The sequence below is a fragment of the Coturnix japonica genome, chromosome 7 (genome assembly GCF_001577835.2).
Source record: "Coturnix japonica isolate 7356 chromosome 7, Coturnix japonica 2.1, whole genome shotgun sequence".
In the NCBI taxonomy this organism is placed as follows: domain Eukaryota; kingdom Metazoa; phylum Chordata; class Aves; order Galliformes; family Phasianidae; genus Coturnix; species Coturnix japonica.
Window position 1 is genome coordinate 27,513,467 of NC_029522.1, and position 17,061 is coordinate 27,530,527.

The window sequence follows — 17,061 nt, forward strand, 5'->3', positions numbered from 1 at the left end:
CTTTCTTTCTTTCTTTCTTTCTTTCTTTCTTTCTTTCTTTCTTTCTTTCTTTCTTTCTTTCTTTCTTTCTTTCTTTCTTTCTTTCTTATAAACCAACTTGTAATTGGATTAATTTTTGTTCAAGGAATTAATAGGAATGTCATTAAAGAACTGAGTATAAATCTCTCATCTAGACTTCTAGTGATCTGATGCTGAGATTTCTTTCAGTTGTAGACCAGTTGTTGAAGACTTTTGTATTACTTCTTCAGAAGTCTCGGTCAGGTCATTTGTTTATAAAACTTTATGTCAGACTGCAAGTCTTCAGCAAATTAGGCTGTCTGCAGTGTTTCCCTGGTAGGTTTAATTGACCCAGAAGTCAGAATCTGGAGACTAAAATACAGTTGTCTAAAGACAAAGTACAAATCTAACCTTGGCACATAGCCCTTAGCACTGGTTTTGTACTTGTCCATTAGAGCATTAGAAAATAGATGAAGAATCCTCTCTTCTTCTGCCTAAATTCTACTTCAGAGCCTCAGGATTGTAAGTGACCACAGTTGCATTCCCATAAGCTCTACTTAGATGTTCAAGCGTGACTTCATTTTGTTAGAACAAAAAAACCCAAAACAAGCTCCAGGGTTGTTCTTTGAATGTCTGAGTTATCCTTGAACTTGCTGATTCTAATGTCTTTGTGAACATACCAGAAATGTTTGAACCTGAAGTGTACATTCAGTTTATATATAATTCACAGTTGCAAATACAAACAAAACGCCTCTTAGTTATAATTATCTGTGTATATGCACACATGTTTATATACATATATATATATGTGTGTGTGTATGTATATGCACATGTACTTACAGAAAATCTTTTTGTCATAGGTGTATGCTAAGAGTTCTGGATTCCTTTGGAACTGAACCAGAATTTAATCATGCCCATTACGCTCAGTCTAAAGGCCACAAAACACCATGGGGGAAGTGGAACCTTAATCCCCAGCAGTTCTATACGATGTTTCGTAAGTATTCCTGGCTTTGTGAAGAATTTGGAGCTTAATAACGGAATGCTGTCAATGAGGTGGATGTTTGAATTATTTAAGACAATTCTGTGGTTTAATATATTGCAGGTAAAAAGTCAGAATAGTGAGTTTAAATTTTCTACCATACTTTCACACATGGGAAAAATATAGATCAATATGAATGACAATAGGGAACTTTCTTCTCAGGGTACCTGTGGAAAGTGGTGGCTGGCTTTTCATCCAAGCTTCAGTGAATTATTTTTGTATTGTTATAAGCTGTGCTGTTGATGCAGTTGTATGGAGAAAATGGCAGAAATGCAACAACTGAGCTGCACAATTCCTTATGAATTCTTTATAAATTTTATCAGTCTAAGTGATTACCTGACCTTCTCTAGCATGAGACTTGACTTAATGGTACTCAGTTCATGAGTCAAAAGATCGTTCTTTTGGATGCTATAGCAGCAATTTAAGTTTGTTGTCTCTGAAAGGGGCAAAAGGATTCACCATTACCAGCTAGCTTGAGGGTATGTGAGGCTTAGGAAAGAGGAAAGCGTGTGCTGTTACGTGCTGGAGCTTCTCAGCCCAGGATTAAAAAGGAGCCCTGGGTAGTGATCAGCCTGACTTCCAAAGTTTGGTGATGGTCCCTGAGGCTACAGCCAGGGCACGTACTGTTCTTTCTAATTAGATGACTTAGGCACATCTTTTAGACTTTTCTGCTGTTCATAGCAGAAGCGTGCACGCTGCTGTCTAGCTGACATGCTTTTGAATTCAGTTGTCTTGTTAAATTCTTAGAAGAGGCGTTCCAACTAACAAAAGGCGTGGTGGGGAAATGTGGCTTGGGAGTGGCTGAGAGTGGATGGGCTTTAATGAGCAGAACTTGTTCCATATCCACACAGTTTGCTAATATTTTTTGGTTTATATCATACATGGAAAAAGAGCCAAGAGCTCAAACGTGCAGCATTTGAGTAGTTTGACTATTAGGAAATAGGACTGTGAGATCCTGCTTAAGAGAGCACCAAGGGTGATGGTGCAGTTGAGGAAAGAATTTGTGTGAATACTTGTGGTACAGCTGCGTGCTCTTCCTCAGACCCACTCCAAGAGGTGTAGAAGTACATCTCCCCAGGAAAGATCTCTGTTATGTAAGGCAACAAAGACTACTGTTATATTCTGTTCTTTGCAACAGATCACTTCATAATCAGTTTTTCAGTGAAGTGTGACTGTATTGAAATTTCAGTAAGTAAGCGTTTCTGGGTTTTAAACTGCTATTTTTCCTTTGCATAAAAACTGGCAAAGAGATTGCAAGCAAATGAGTGATTACAGTATTATAGATTGGTCAAGGATTTAGCTTTTATTTTCTTGGTACCGGGTGCCGAAGAGTCAACGTATTTTGCCATATTTAAGTTTATTTTTGTATTTTATTCTGTCATGCAGAGATTGCACTTTCAGTCATAACCCAATAAAGATGCTGCTAACATATCATGCATCAGTAAAGATTTTATGCTGGATTGGAATTCTGGATGTCTTCCCCAAATTCCCAGACTCTATTATGTTTTGAGAACTCTGATTATAAGGGCAGAAAATTACTGAGCAACAAGCAGGCTGTGTACAAACCTGTGGTATATTACCATGCTTGGCTGTTCACTGAGCTTTCCAGAAGGGTGAAGGTGCTTTTTTTTCCCCATTCTTATTTTTTTTCTTTCAATTCTGTTATGCAAAGTAACACCATTAATACTTTTAAAACTGCATGATCTTGCTTAAATATCCGAGTGCTTCCTGTCAACGATATTTAAGGCACTGAATTCCACCAGTTTTAAGTGCTAACTTCAACAAAGGTTTTTCTTTTGAATGCGTTCTGCCTTTCTTTTCCTTCAAATGCAGTCTCTTATCCAAAAACATGAAAGGACAGAAAAAAATTCTTTTTCAGGCATTTTTGCCAGGTGTCATTTACTTTGCTAAATGCTAAAAAGTCCTTGGGCTTAAGTAAGTGCCTAGCTGTTGCTGAGGCATTTTCGGTAGAAAATGAGTTGTCATTTGAAGGACTAAATATAACAACAGAGGGAATTGTACACTGTGTATAGTTTCTCTGTTCTGTTATGTTACCCCATTGGCTGATTTTCAGCAATCAAAAAGTAAAACTTTATAATGGCAATAGAATTTTTTTTGTGGAACTTGGACTATGAGTTTAACATTGCATATGTCACATGTGCCTGGGGGCTGTCTTCTTTTTTAGACTGTTCAAAATGTGCTTACAAGTTGTAGGTTGTTAGATTGAATTAATAGAAAAAGGTGAGACTTATAGAGATCCTAGGTATTATTGCAGTTATACTTCTATGCAGGTGGGTAAGGCTCTGCCACTTTTTAAATCCATGCAGAAAACCAACATATTGCAGTAGTTTTTGTACAGTAGTGTTGAATTCCTACCAGAAGATTTGAATGTTGTAGTCCATCTCTGCAACTGAACACCTTTTTAACAAACCAACAATCAAAAGCATCACCAGCACCACCACCACCCACAAAACAAAAACAAAAACAACCCATCAACTTAGCTGTTATGAACCTACAATTCTTTACCTTCATAGGATGAGAACAGTGCCCAGGACTGCTGGGGGTCATTGCTGAAAAAAGACCAAAGAAAGCTAAAAGTCATATAGAAAATTAAGAGTAAATCGTGTATCCTTTGCAACTAACACAACAGTTTTGATAATTTCAGTTGTCCCTTTTCAATATTTTATATTTGAGTGAATTAAGCAGTGAAATTTGTATTCTCATTTGCTTGGTGTGAATTTGTAGGCTAATATTTAGCATAGGATGAGTGTTGGCTCTTTCAATATAGGAGGTGAGCCCAAGTAATTTATTAAAATTTATCACGCTGAGCAGCATACTGCTTTGTTAACAAGCTTAAATCCAGTGTTCCTTCAAATCACTGGTATTGCATCTTTGGGATTATCAACCTGGATTCCTTCTGGTTCTTATATCTCTAACAGTAAAATAAAGCTGAGCACGCAAAAGAAGTCAGTCTCATTGGCCTTGGTCCAGCTGCAGAATTTTTATTTCAGGAAATGAGCCAGAAAATAGCTGCTTTCTTCAGTAGATGTGTGCAGGACATAAAATTAATAAGAACAATTCGCAAAAGTAAGGTGAACAAATGTATCTCTCAGTGAGAATGTGAAATGCTTTGTTGAATACTATGTTCCTTATGCCTGTTTTCTTGACAACATGAATGCTTGTGTAACATTAACTAATACTTAAAGAGATTCTAAATACGCTCTATTTCTTACAGCTCATACTCCAGATAACAGCTTCCTTGGATTTGTGGTAGAGCAACATTTGAATTCCAGTGACATTAAACACATTAATGACATCAAGAGGCAGAATCAATCTCTCGTTTATGGCAAAGTAGATAATTTCTGGAAGGTGAGTTTTCCACAGTCATTTCCCTGAACAGATTTATTTTGATCAATATAATAAGACATAACTCTCAACTTAGAGGTATTCCTTTTCTATGAAACTGTTCTTTTTCTGAAAATAAGCATTTAAAGAATTGAACAGAGTCTTGCTGATGAAGAAACTTGTATATGTCTAATATATCTATTAAGATAGATACACTGTTATTTATACATACTCTACTGATGAATTAATGATTTTTTTTTTAATTGACTTAATATCACAATAATTTTGGAAGATACAGTAGATGTTACAAGCAATGGGAAATTAAAGGCCTCCAAGAGGCTTTGTAAGCCTTAATCATTGTCGTATACAAATGTCTCTTTCAATGATTTATTTTCATATATCAACAACCAGACATGTGCTGTATTTGGAACTGGAAGGTCTATTTCACTGAAGGCTCTAGAAGTGTAAAACCTCAGTTTATTTTTGTGTAAAACCAGATTTATGTTTCTTTAGTGTTTACTTTAGTGTTACTGCAACATCTCTCCCATTTGCAGAGGAGTACTGCAGAATAACAACATTGAGATCTGGTCATAATATTTTCACCAAGTATCATATATTAGGCTGCTTAAAAAGACCTCATATTTTAAGTTTTGTCAATTGCAAATGGAACTGATGGGTACAGATTGTGCTGTACATAGGACCAAATGACAGAACAGAGAGGGCACACCTGTTTCTCACATTTTCCTTCCTTTTCTCTTGCTTGGCATGAGAATATCAACCTTGTGCAGTTTTCTGACCCATAGAATTAATATTCAGTCTGATAACTGTTAGACAAAACAGAAACTTAAGATATAAAGGAAGAATGTTGCCAGGATGTTTAGTAGAAAAAAGGTAAAGCTGAATGCTTCTTAGCTCTTGTGCTAAGAAAATTATGTATATTAGCTGCACATTTTCAGTTGTAATCCTTCAGGTTTATATAAGGGTTTATTGCCGTAAACCATGTAATCTGTGTTTTAAAAGGAAATTTTACTTAGTATCATAGAAATACTATGACAGTTATTCTTTTTTATCTCATCCCCGTTTGCAGTCTGCTTTGCCTACAAAGCACTAGTGCAGAGCTGGATCCTTAAATTCAAAGTCTCTTGTGGCTGAAGCTCTTGTACTTTCAGTTTCTGGTCTCATTATCAGACTCTCAGATGCATGTAATAATTGTCTATGCTTCCTGACCTGATCTGCACTGTGTATCAACAACCTGTTGAGTACTAGTTGGATTTAAGGAACGAGATATTCAGCTAGTCACTAGTGATGGGTTTCTTTTCACTGACATATATGTCTTTCTCAGTGTATTCAGTCTTCATTAATTCAGAAATATATATTAATAGACTATCTGCCCAGAGGGGAGACTTGTGATTGTCTAGTCTGAGATTCTATGTGACATACAGGATACTCATGAGCTGATTAAGGCAAGGATGTGGCTTTTTGGAAAAGAACATCCTATAATAAGTTTCAAATAGCCACAAAATGGAAACCTTACTACTACATCTGATTAATTTCTTAATTGACTTCTCCTTTATGACTTTGATTTATTGTTGTTCTAGTACAAATTTGTAGACTGTAATTTCCAGTCTTAGTAGCAGTTGTTGGCTTTACTACTGTACTGATGGTATTGCTCCTATTTACTCATTATATAAGTTGTTGAGGTTAAAGAAACCCATAGTTGTTTTTAAAAGCCTATGTGTATGTACTGAGCCACTGAGAGCTCTGAGGTTTCTAAGCCTTAAGTGTTCTCATACATCTGTTTTCTCTGAACCTTTTCAAGGTTGTTCACATTCCTCTAGAAATGTGAATGTTATCAAAGGGCATGTGGGCCATTTACTAGGACCGAAAGAAAAGAGCAATATTTTATGCATTATTATACACATCCTCTTCACCATTAGGAACTCTTGTTCACATTAATTATCATTCAAGATCCTTGAGTCATTTTTTTAGAAATGCTACTTTCCAACTCATCTCTCCATTTCAATTAGTATTGCCTGCCTTGTTTCGCCAAATATGTAGGACATAATTTTTGGCCATATTAAACTGCTTTCTGGTAGGGTGCTGCACCAAGCACATCGTAACTGTAACTTGCAAATTGTAAATGTAATCATGTTCACATTGGTACATGAAGCGCAATCACTGAAGACAGGGTTTGAATTGGTGACAATATGGGATGTCTCATTTGGAGTGATAAAATCCAATTCTTGTCATCAATAGGCTTGAACTAATCTTGTATCTGTGTAATTTGCTTATTTCTCATTTCCTTCATTTTCCTTGTTCAGCACTCTTTTCATCTGCTGCCATGGTTGTACTGAACTAGATTAATCTATTTGTCTTGCTACTTGTCTTTATACTGAATTAAGCCAATTAACAAAAAGTGCAATCTCCACTGTGTGTCACTGTTGGTTCTAGTCAGTCATTAGAGAAGCACAGTGTGAAAGGCAGAGTGTTCTGATTCCCAGATTGAAAGGCTTTTTTGGAATATTAGTATCAAAATGTTTTCTTCATTTTAAACCAAATGGATTGAAAGTGAACCAGGGAGACCATATTGTCAGGTTTTTTTCTTTTTCCCTGGGAGTAAGACCAGAAATACTAACATGCCATCATATAGCCATGGTTGCGGCTCCTTCTTTGCATCCAGCTAAGCCTGTGGAAGAAAGATCCCAATTTAATTATCACTTCATCTTTGCTAGAAATCTTCCAATTCCCAGCTCTGCTGCATGACTAGAGGTGGTGAGTCTAGTTCAGACCATCTGCTTAAACAGATAAACTAACAATGTTATTGTAGCTAAAGAGAGTTGCAGATTGCTTGCAGGCAGTGTTCCATCTTGCCACATCATTCAATGGGGTTAAATTCTGATATGAAAATGGTAAGTGGTGGAAAGAGGAACATAGTGATCCCCTGTTCTATCAGCACTGATGGATACAGAGAAATGTATGAAAAATATACGAGCCTGTGGCTAGAGACCAATGGCTTTAGTACTGCTTTGCAGTGGGGAAATGTAGATATGCCTTTCTGGAGGTCAATAAGGATGTGTGCTGCAGAGACTGTAAGAAATGTCTTCTTGTTTACTTCCTTCTGATAAATAAATCAGACATAAGTGGGTTGAAGATTACAAATAGGAGACTGTGAAGAGTTTCACTGCATTTCTCAAGATTTTCCTTGTAGACAAACTATCGGGGATAACACTTGCCCGGTTCTGATTGTTTATAGACAGTGGTTAGAGTTTTTATCTGGGATTTCTAGCAACAATAAGGAATGAAGAGAGAGAGACCTCCATCCAACTAAGTGATATAGAATAAAATCTGAGTAAAATACACAATGCTTTCCATTGTTAAAATTGGATTTAATTACAGAGCATTTCAATTAAAAGGGAATACTTGAAGCCCTTCACATCTCCTTAGCTGCTGTAGGCCTGGGTTTTTTTGTTATTCCTGCAGCTTCCTGTTCCAATACTTCTGCCCTCAATCATAGAAAGAAAAGAGATGAGATTCATTTTAAATTCTAGTTTTGCATGGTGACATGAGAGAAGGCTGAATTTGACTTGAATGAGAAAATCAGATTATCAGATTGTAGCTTAACAATTGTATAATGATTGCTGTAAAAAAGCAAAAAGTTGTGTTACAGTGCACTGAAGTTGCTTTAAAACCATTTTCATGTTGAAAGATGAATTTATGTGGTTTGTTGCTAATGCCCCTTGACAGGGTGTGCATTCTTAAGTGTCTACTGCCTGCATAGCAAGTTTTGAAGAATTGTAAGTGGGAGATGTTTACACTTTAGTTTTTATTGGGAAAGTACATAACCAAGGCTGCTCGTACAAAGCTTTCCCCTTTATAGCTGCATGCGACGTGTGATTTCCCCACTGTATTTCGTGTTGGATGAAGTGGGAAGAATCAAATGGGGCAAAGTCAGAGAGGAAAAACTACACATCTAAGGAATGTTTTTATTTTGAGCAAAGATCAGTGTTTTGCTGCTGGCAGTATTGCATTTCATTTCCTTCTGATTCTTTTTCTGCTCTTCAGATTTAGCGACATGCTTTGGATGAACATTTCATTTTTGAAGTGAGAAGAAACATGGGGGGAAAAGGAAAAGATCCTTCTCGCCTTTTCTCTCTAACCTGCTCAGTGCATTCAAAAACTTAGTGTTTTTTCTTGTCCTTCACATTTGCAGCAGCACTGTGAGCTTATCTATCAATTAAAACTTGCCTTTGCAGCTGCCAGAAGGCAACAGGAGGACTGTCCTTAATGCGGTTGAAATAAGCCAGGCACTTCAGTTCAGTGATCAGCTTCACTTTTTTTCAGATCTCTGCAGCTGACATATGAACTAGTCAGGTGTTACAGTACCATTAAGCATCACTGTCTAGCAATATTTGGTTACACAAAACCAACACGACTTTTTCTTCCTGTGGTCTTACTTACTAATTTCTTTTGTACCCCTGTACTTTCCTGCTTGACTGCTTATAGTGCACAAATACTTCATGTTGTTAATTCTGGACATTCCTATTCAAAGAGCAGGAAATTCTTTGTTAGGCATTAGTAAAAAAAAAGAATTTTTAAAGAGTTTTTATGGATTACAGGGAGGAAATGATCAGTGACATAGATAAATACTGGTCTTTACAGAGGTGCTTTTTTCATTCCTTGTGCAAATATACACACATACATATATATGTATATATGCAAACAGGTACTATCTGTGTACATGCCAGTATATTGTTTGTACAGGTATTTGAGGTGAGTGCCTTACAAGAAGTTCATAAACACACATTCAGGGAACACAGAAGTGTTGCAAGGTTATATAATACTTCCTTTGCATATTCTCTCTCCTTCCAGATTTTTTTCAGCCCAGGGAATTATCTGATTATTTGCCTACTGATAAAGCATCTCTTGGCCAGTTTTTGAGATCTCTTAAGACCTGCCTTCTAAGCACGGTCTAATCTTGATCCTATTCAAAAATGAAGATTTTTTTTCCATGCTTCTTAAGTATCTTACGCTTGCTTCAGGCTCAGTTATGCACTGTGAACACACCACTGGGTTTTGGCTGACCTTGGACTTGACATTTTAGCAAATAAGCTCTCTGGTGTATGAACCTTGAGACTTAACAATATGCACTTAGGAAATACACAAAGAACTGTTCCAGTAATTCTTACTTTTCTGAATTACATTTCTCAACTTGTGTAAAAATAATTGTGTTCTGACTTGTTTAATTGTTTGAAGTTGGGACTGGTTATATGCCTGTTTCACTGTTTGAACTTTCAACCCCTTCATCTGGTTCGGGTCTCTGAATAGAGATTTGTGTAATGTAATTAGCCTTCAGTTCTGTGCACTTGGTGGTTAGGTTTGTTCCTTGCTGAATTTCTGATGTTCTGTGAGGTTAAACAGGTGGTCTAAAATTGCAAAAATGTTTGAAATCTTTACACTGACAAAGTGTTTCACAAAGTGATATATGGATGACAGGAAAAAAGCAGAGAGTTTAGTTCTTCATGCAATATGTTTCTGCTAAGTACTTTTGTTGCATTTATACTTTTACATTTTGATCCACCAAATGTAAAGTTTCAGCCCTTCATGCTGCACAGTGCTGCCAGCATTTTCTTATGGAAAGACTTAGCAGACTGTTATGATTGCTTTGATGAGAAAGGCCTTACAAAACCTTTGAGGGTAGGTGGAAATAACTGATGTACGGTAATGACAGTTCTTCACTCAGTGATAACAGATATGCTCTTCTTGAATGGGAAGTTTATTCTAGCTGTTAAAAACTTGTCTCACAAGTGGCTTGTATGACTGTTAGTTACCACTACCCTTCCATTTTGATTCTGAGGAAAAATAATTTGCTCCATTTTAGTGTGATAATCTTTCATGCTCTTAAGTTTTGCACTGCAGAGAGTGCGTATAGTGAATGATGCAGCTTGACCCCGACTCTGAAGAGCAGTTTGATTTTGCTGTAAAAGCAGCCCATGATTGTGCTCTCTTTGCATTTCTTTGATTCTCTTTGAATTACCATTAGGTAAAGTAAAACATCAGGATTTTTTAAGATTAAAGAAAATTTAAATCCATGCTCAAACAAACTCGGGAAATGGTTTCACAATGAAATTATTTTGATGGCACATCACATTCCTTTATTTACTTACAGTCCTTGTATTTCTAAAGGCTATACTTATGCTTTCTCATTTTCTAATTCATTGTTTTAAGTGTTTAGAATATTTTATCATTTAAGACCTTCCCTGCTCCCCCAAAAGTGCAATCATAAGTAGAGCGTGGAAGCCTTTCATCCATGTTGGTATGCTGCCTTTCTTTTAACCCTGCATTCCTCGTTATGTAGCAAGCAATTGCTGGTATTTAGATAGAAGATAGCACATAAACACAGTGGGAATATTCACTTTGTTACTAATAGGTGATTTGAGAAGTATTTTTGGGATAAATTCAAAGTCCATTATATGTATCAAAAATGCTTCCAGCAAAATTTGTAATGAACATAACAGTGTTTCTGAGAAACCCTCTAAGATTTTTATTGTCATTGTGTACAAGCAGGATGTGAAAATGGAACAATTGTACTGGTTCATTTTATGTTCATCTTTGAAAATGAGATAATGGGTAAGAATGGGGAGGCAGCAGAGCTAGTTCAGATCAAAGATTTATCTTCTCTGGCACCAAAAATAGCCAAGGCTTGATGTGTGAGAAAGAATGTGAAGTTTTTGAATTGATTTTCCTTTAACAAAATGTATGAGCTTCGCTAAGTTTCTAATTATGTTACTTTGTTTTACTAATGATGGGAGGAGCATCTCTTCAGATTGGAACTAGAAGGAAAAAGCTTTTTTTTTTTTTTTTTTTTAATAGTTTCTGTTAATTAACAATAGCAGCAACCCTTTGTCTCCATTTGTTGCCTGTTTTACATAATGCTTAACACAGGACACTGAATGGTGCAATCTTGGCTGACCTACCAGAACAGTGACAGGCAGTCCATCAAATACAATCTTACCAGCAGAGGTAGCAAAAGCAAGCAGCCTGTCATTATGCCACATTAAATAGCCTGTGCATCTGAATGTATATCAACAATTCATTTAGGAAGGATGTTCTAGGAAGTATTAATATTCATTCATCCAGGCCTGATGCCTTATTCCTTTTCCCAGTCAACTTGTCCTTTGAATGAACGTTGGTAAAATTGTTACCAACTGTCATATAGGGCTGTGGAAGAAGGGGTGCAGAGCTTACATGACAAACGTAGTGATTTGAAATAGAGTTCTTAAACACTCTCTTGCTGCCAAGAAGTTAAGAAACTTGTTGCCTGATTTTAGAGTTATCCCTAAGATTATGTGCAAATATTGAGGGGAAGTCTCTGATCTCTACTGCAGTACTCGCTGTAAAGTCTTTAGCTAATTGCTTTTGGAATGCTAGTAGTCTTTAAAACTCAAAAAACATATGGCACTGAAAATTAAAAGTAATTCTTGTTTGCAGATTAGGATGGTATACTGTTTTCTTGTGGGCTTTTTGTTTTGCTTAATGCAACAGTATAAATCCGTTTACTCTGGGTGTTTTCCAAAATGCTTTTTAAAGTTCAGGTAATTGGAATATTTGCAGGTATGCCATAAGGCTCAGATGCTATGCATTTAGATAAGAGCATGTGTTCATTTGGCAGGAGTGTAGCTTAGGTGAGATTTGAGCTTTTCTTCACGAAGAAGGTGAGCAATCACTTTGTTACGTCTCCAAGAAAATCAGAGTGACAACTTGATATTTCACAGTGAGATCATTTATAGTTTTTGGTGTTTGGGGATTGTTGGTTTTTGTTTTCACAATTTGAAGATAAGTATTGTGTAGCCAGTGCTGAGTATACAACTGTCTGGTGACCTGTGTTAGAAATTAATAGAACCTCAATACATATATATGTATATTTATATATATTACAATAAAAAGCTGCTTTTTTTTTCTTTAAACTACTAAAAGAAAATAAAAATTTAATGAAAGTTTGGATATTTTATGAGTCACATAGAGCAAACATAAGAGTGACCATGTAAGGAATCATGCAAGAAAATGTGAGAATGAGAAACTTCTTCCCTTTCTGTCGTTTTGGTGTCTGATCTTGATCTCTGCTTGAAATGTGTGAAGTCTGACAATACTTTATTGTTGCTACTACAGGACAAGAAGGCTTATCTGGATGTCATTCACACCTATATGGAAGTCCATGGGACTGTTCATGGGACGAGCACGATGTATATTCCTGGCTATGTAAAAAATCATGGTATACTCAGTGGGCGGGATCTGCAGTTTCTACTGAGAGAAACCAAGGTAAGTTTATCAAAAAGGAGAAATAGCAAAGATAGGTAAAGAGAGACGGTTTCTGAATTACAGGCATTTCACCTCCTACAACTGTGCTCCTAATTTTAAAGTTCTGGAAATATAAATGATCCAATGAAAGAGATTTAATTTTCTTCCATATGTTAATAACACATTCCTGATCGTGCCTGTGTTTTTTGGATTGACAGCTATTACTAGAAAATTGGGACGACTACCTACAATCTGGGGGAGACATTTAACAACGAGCTTGAAAAACATGGCTAAATTTGTGTTTCATTTTCCTAAATGTTGTATTCATCTCAGGGAGAATATCAGCTGAGAGAATACTTTGTTTTAGATCCAGAATGTGAAAGTTAAGTATTATATGAAAGCTGTATAATAGGAATACTTGCTCTGCCCTACCAATGACTTTAACCTGGAGTGACACCACTCTTTAGGGAGGAAAAGAAGAAAGGCAAGGCCCTCATTCTCCATTCATTTCCTTCCCTCTGCTCAAGTTGTGCAGAGACGAGACAGAGCTGAAGAATTTGCTTTTTGTGGTATGCTTTGCCTGTGGCTTCACAGTCAAGGGAGGTCAAGATAAGGGGCGGTGTATACATTTAAATAAGTAATCTTTTGTCCCTGCAATTGGAATGCTTTTTGGATTTCCATTGCTGTTCCCATAATCCTTGTGGAATGTTTTACAACACTAAGATGCTTTAGTATAATACGTTTAAATTAGAATGTTTAACTTTCAGTTGGTGAAATAAATGGGGTTGTGTTTAAAATTAGCAAAACATATAGAACTTACTCTTCACTGCTGATGGTTTCTTGCTGTGCACTTCCACAGAAGAATCTATTAAAAAAGAAAAAAAAAAACCATTTTCCAGTCTTCCCACACAATAGTAGAGATCTCCTTTTGAATGCTGGGGGAAACGATGGTAATTTGACATCTCTGCATGACAGCTGTTGGCAAATTATGACTTTTTAAAGGCAACCACTGGGTGTATGTACTTCATACATACAGATACACTTTATGTTGCAGATTAGAAAGTCAACATTTACATTCATCTCAGATAATACTGAGATTACACAGCTTTCTACCTCATGGAGTATGAAATCACTGTGTTAACCACAGTACTAATGTGGGTGGAATTTTGACATTGTAATAACCCCAAGCACAAACAATCACTTCTTGTGTGGAAAAATAAAACATACATTCTATTGAGTGGAATAGTAAACTAAATTAATGAGTTCACTGTAAAACTACTGGTGTCCTTATAATTCATTTAAAAAAAAAATAAATAAAAAAAGCAGCTCACAATACGAGTTATATTTGAGTAAGTCTTCATCTCTAATTCATTATCAGCTGTCTCAGATACATTATACTAAAAAATGTGATTTTTATTATTAACCAGATAGCTCCTCCAGTTAGTGGCTGTATTTGGTGTATGCTAAGCTGCAACATAAAGACATAATTAAGAACAAACTTAAGGGAATGTGTATTGCAGTTTAGCATGGGGTTGTATGACTGGAATGAGCAAGTCTAGTTTTACTCAATACTTTGACTAGTGAGGTCCAATGGGGGTTACTAGCTTGTGGTTGTGAGGTACTCCTGTGATCTGCAAGTTGTTTATTTCTCACAAACTGAATTTCTGTGAGGTGTGGATTCAAACTATACTCCTTTCAAAATCCTACAGGCACTTTAGATTTCAATGATTTTCTGTACCATTGTGTGTTGTTGGTTTGTTTTTCTCCTAACACTGAGGAAAAGCCTTTGAAGATGTACTGTGCTCTTTTTATCAGATGGAAAAGAAACACGCTGATGTGGTTCAGACAAATTAAAAGATGTAACCAAGCTAACAAACCTTTGGTCTGATAATAAGCAGTTAGGAGTCCATCCCATTCTCCTAATACTTATTTTGTTTTATTGTCAGACAATTCAGAGTGCAATGTAGTTCTGATAATGAAATGAAATATGTCTTACTGCACCATTAATTTTGGTTATTGTTCCAATGTATCTAGCTCAAGATAAAAGCAGCAGCATCCTGATACTCAAAGTGGAAACTGAGAATTGCTGTCTGACTGAATTGCACTTTTTCAGTCGGAACTTCTTGTTTGAATTTTTGGTTGGGATTTTATTTTATTTTTTGCTAACTGATGTTTAGCATCTCATAGGTTCCATGGCTTTTCTGCTTTAGCATATGGTCGGTTCTTAGTGTTAAGCTACATGGTTGATCTAAGTCGTCTTGTTGCCTGTACATTCACAGTTTCTGATTTTGATCTCCTTTGAGACAACAGTTTAACATAGCTTAGTATAAAGCACTATTCACCTGTCTCCAATGGCCATCTGCTACACTTGTGAATTCATCATGTTGATATCAATAGTTCCTGGCATTGAATTGCTAGCATCAGTGCAGGGTTTTCACAGAAATCAAGCTGACTTGAAAGGGAGCATTGTGCCCTGAGAAGCTTCCTGTGAGTGTGCACATGCATCCAGTGATGTCCAAGGACACTTTTTAATCATAATCACTTTAATTGCCAGGCAACGTGACCGGACCCCATAATGAATTTAGTTAAGGTTTTTTTTGTCACTGAACAATCAGTGTGCTAAAAATCCATGAACAATGGGAGCTGTACCTCGCTGGCAGCAACATCTGTGGATGCAGAACACACTCGAGCCATCTAGCCTCCTGTTCACTGTCTCTAAGCAACAAACTTTCCCTTTAAGCTTCCAGAAACTTTCTGCTTTTTCTTTCTAAGCATTCAGTTCAATATCCAAGGGCAACGATTCTTTCATTGTATATGATTTCAACACTGTGGTAGCCCATTTTTGTCAGGTCAGTTTACAAACGATCTAGTTTTAGAAAGTCAGAGCTAAGTAATACTTCAACAAGTCACCCACACCTGTCAGCTTACTTTCCACCACTTTATTTAGCCCTTAAAAAGAAAATTCCAATAGGTGACAGCTCAGTTGTGGCTTTTGTTTGTATCTGTTAGTTGGTATTGGACACAGTTATTCTCAAAAGCATGAAGCTGCCATTTTCTCTTGGAGTACATCACAAAGCAATGCATTTCAGCATAAGTGTGCTTTACAAGCTACTCAATGTCCATCATGACTAGTTCAGCTGTGTGATGCGTGACCAGCTGTAGAGAGGCAGCAATTCCTGAGGAGAAGATGTGGAGCCATTCATTACCTCAGAGCAACAGAGGGATGCAAAATGCAGCCTCCATGCCAACTATCCTGCTCACAGCTGGGCTGGCACCAGGCTGAGAACCAGCACTGGGATTTTGAGAAACACTCCTCCTTTTGAGAAAGTTTCACCTTGCACTCCCTGTCCTTGCAAATTTTTGAGGGAATCCACATTCTTCTACTAAACAGTACTTTATGCTTTCAAACAGTGATTAATGAAAGCAGTGGGATTCATAGCTTTATAGGGTAGTTTGAGGAAAATCTCTTGCAATGTTGGATAAGCATAAATAGGAAAGTGAACTTTAACCTTTTTTGATATTGCCTTTTATGAAGTAATATACTTTTCACTTCCAGACTCATCAAAAAACAACTGAACAGGCATGTAAAAAGTGAATCTGTTGCGAAGATCTTTCAAGCACAAAAGGAAGGACCTTTTCAGAAGGCATTTTTTATTAATGAGGAAAATGTATTAAGATAGTTAACAACAGACTTTGCTGTACTTCTCTTTCAGTAGTTCAGAAGAGAATACATAGAACAGTCTGGTACAGAGGCACGGAAAAGCAATAAACTAGCAGCCCAAGAGTGTCAATGAGATGAAATGCATGAATGCGAGGATAGGGATACTTAGGGCTATAATTTAGATTATTTGTTCAAGTACTCATTTTAATAACAGTCCAATATGTTGGTGTAAATTCCTGGGGTAAATTGCTTAGTGTTAATCAAAAGTCGCTGATTTCGAACAATACGTGATTTTAAATTTGCTCTTCATGGCAGTGGTTGCAAAGTACTTGTCATGTCAGATATGACAGCCCCCATTTAGCTACTACAGCATGACAGAAATACCGACATGATGATGAGAAAAGTGGTGTTTTGGGTGCCATGATGCTCACTGGCCAGCTCAAGAGCCTGAAATTCTGTAGCAGGAGTTCATTTCACTGCAAAGGCAGAAAAGGGTCCTGAGGAGCCGACCTTATAAAAAACCAATGTAGTCCTGTAAGGGTTTCAACATGTGTGTATTTGTTTAAGTTGTGCAAGTGAAATTGTGGATCTGAATCCCTGTCTTTGATTTGTGCAGGCCTACAGGTGCACACGGGTACCAGAACTTGCACACAAGGAAGTGGTTTTAAAAAAGGAAACGAAACAAAGCCTATGCTAATAATCACTTTACATCTGTATTTATTTT

General features: G+C 36.7%; 1 protein-coding gene across 1 annotated transcript in view; it reads left to right on the top strand.

Moving 5' to 3' along the window:
- Nucleotides 1-17,061, top strand: part of MGAT5 (alpha-1,6-mannosylglycoprotein 6-beta-N-acetylglucosaminyltransferase) — a 109,519-nt gene that overhangs the window by 73,517 nt on the left and 18,941 nt on the right. The window contains exons 10-12 of the mRNA XM_015868886.2: nt 858-991; nt 4,272-4,405; nt 12,548-12,697. Coding sequence (XP_015724372.1) covers nt 858-991; nt 4,272-4,405; nt 12,548-12,697 — 418 coding nt within the window. The remainder of the gene's footprint in view (nt 1-857; nt 992-4,271; nt 4,406-12,547; nt 12,698-17,061) is intronic.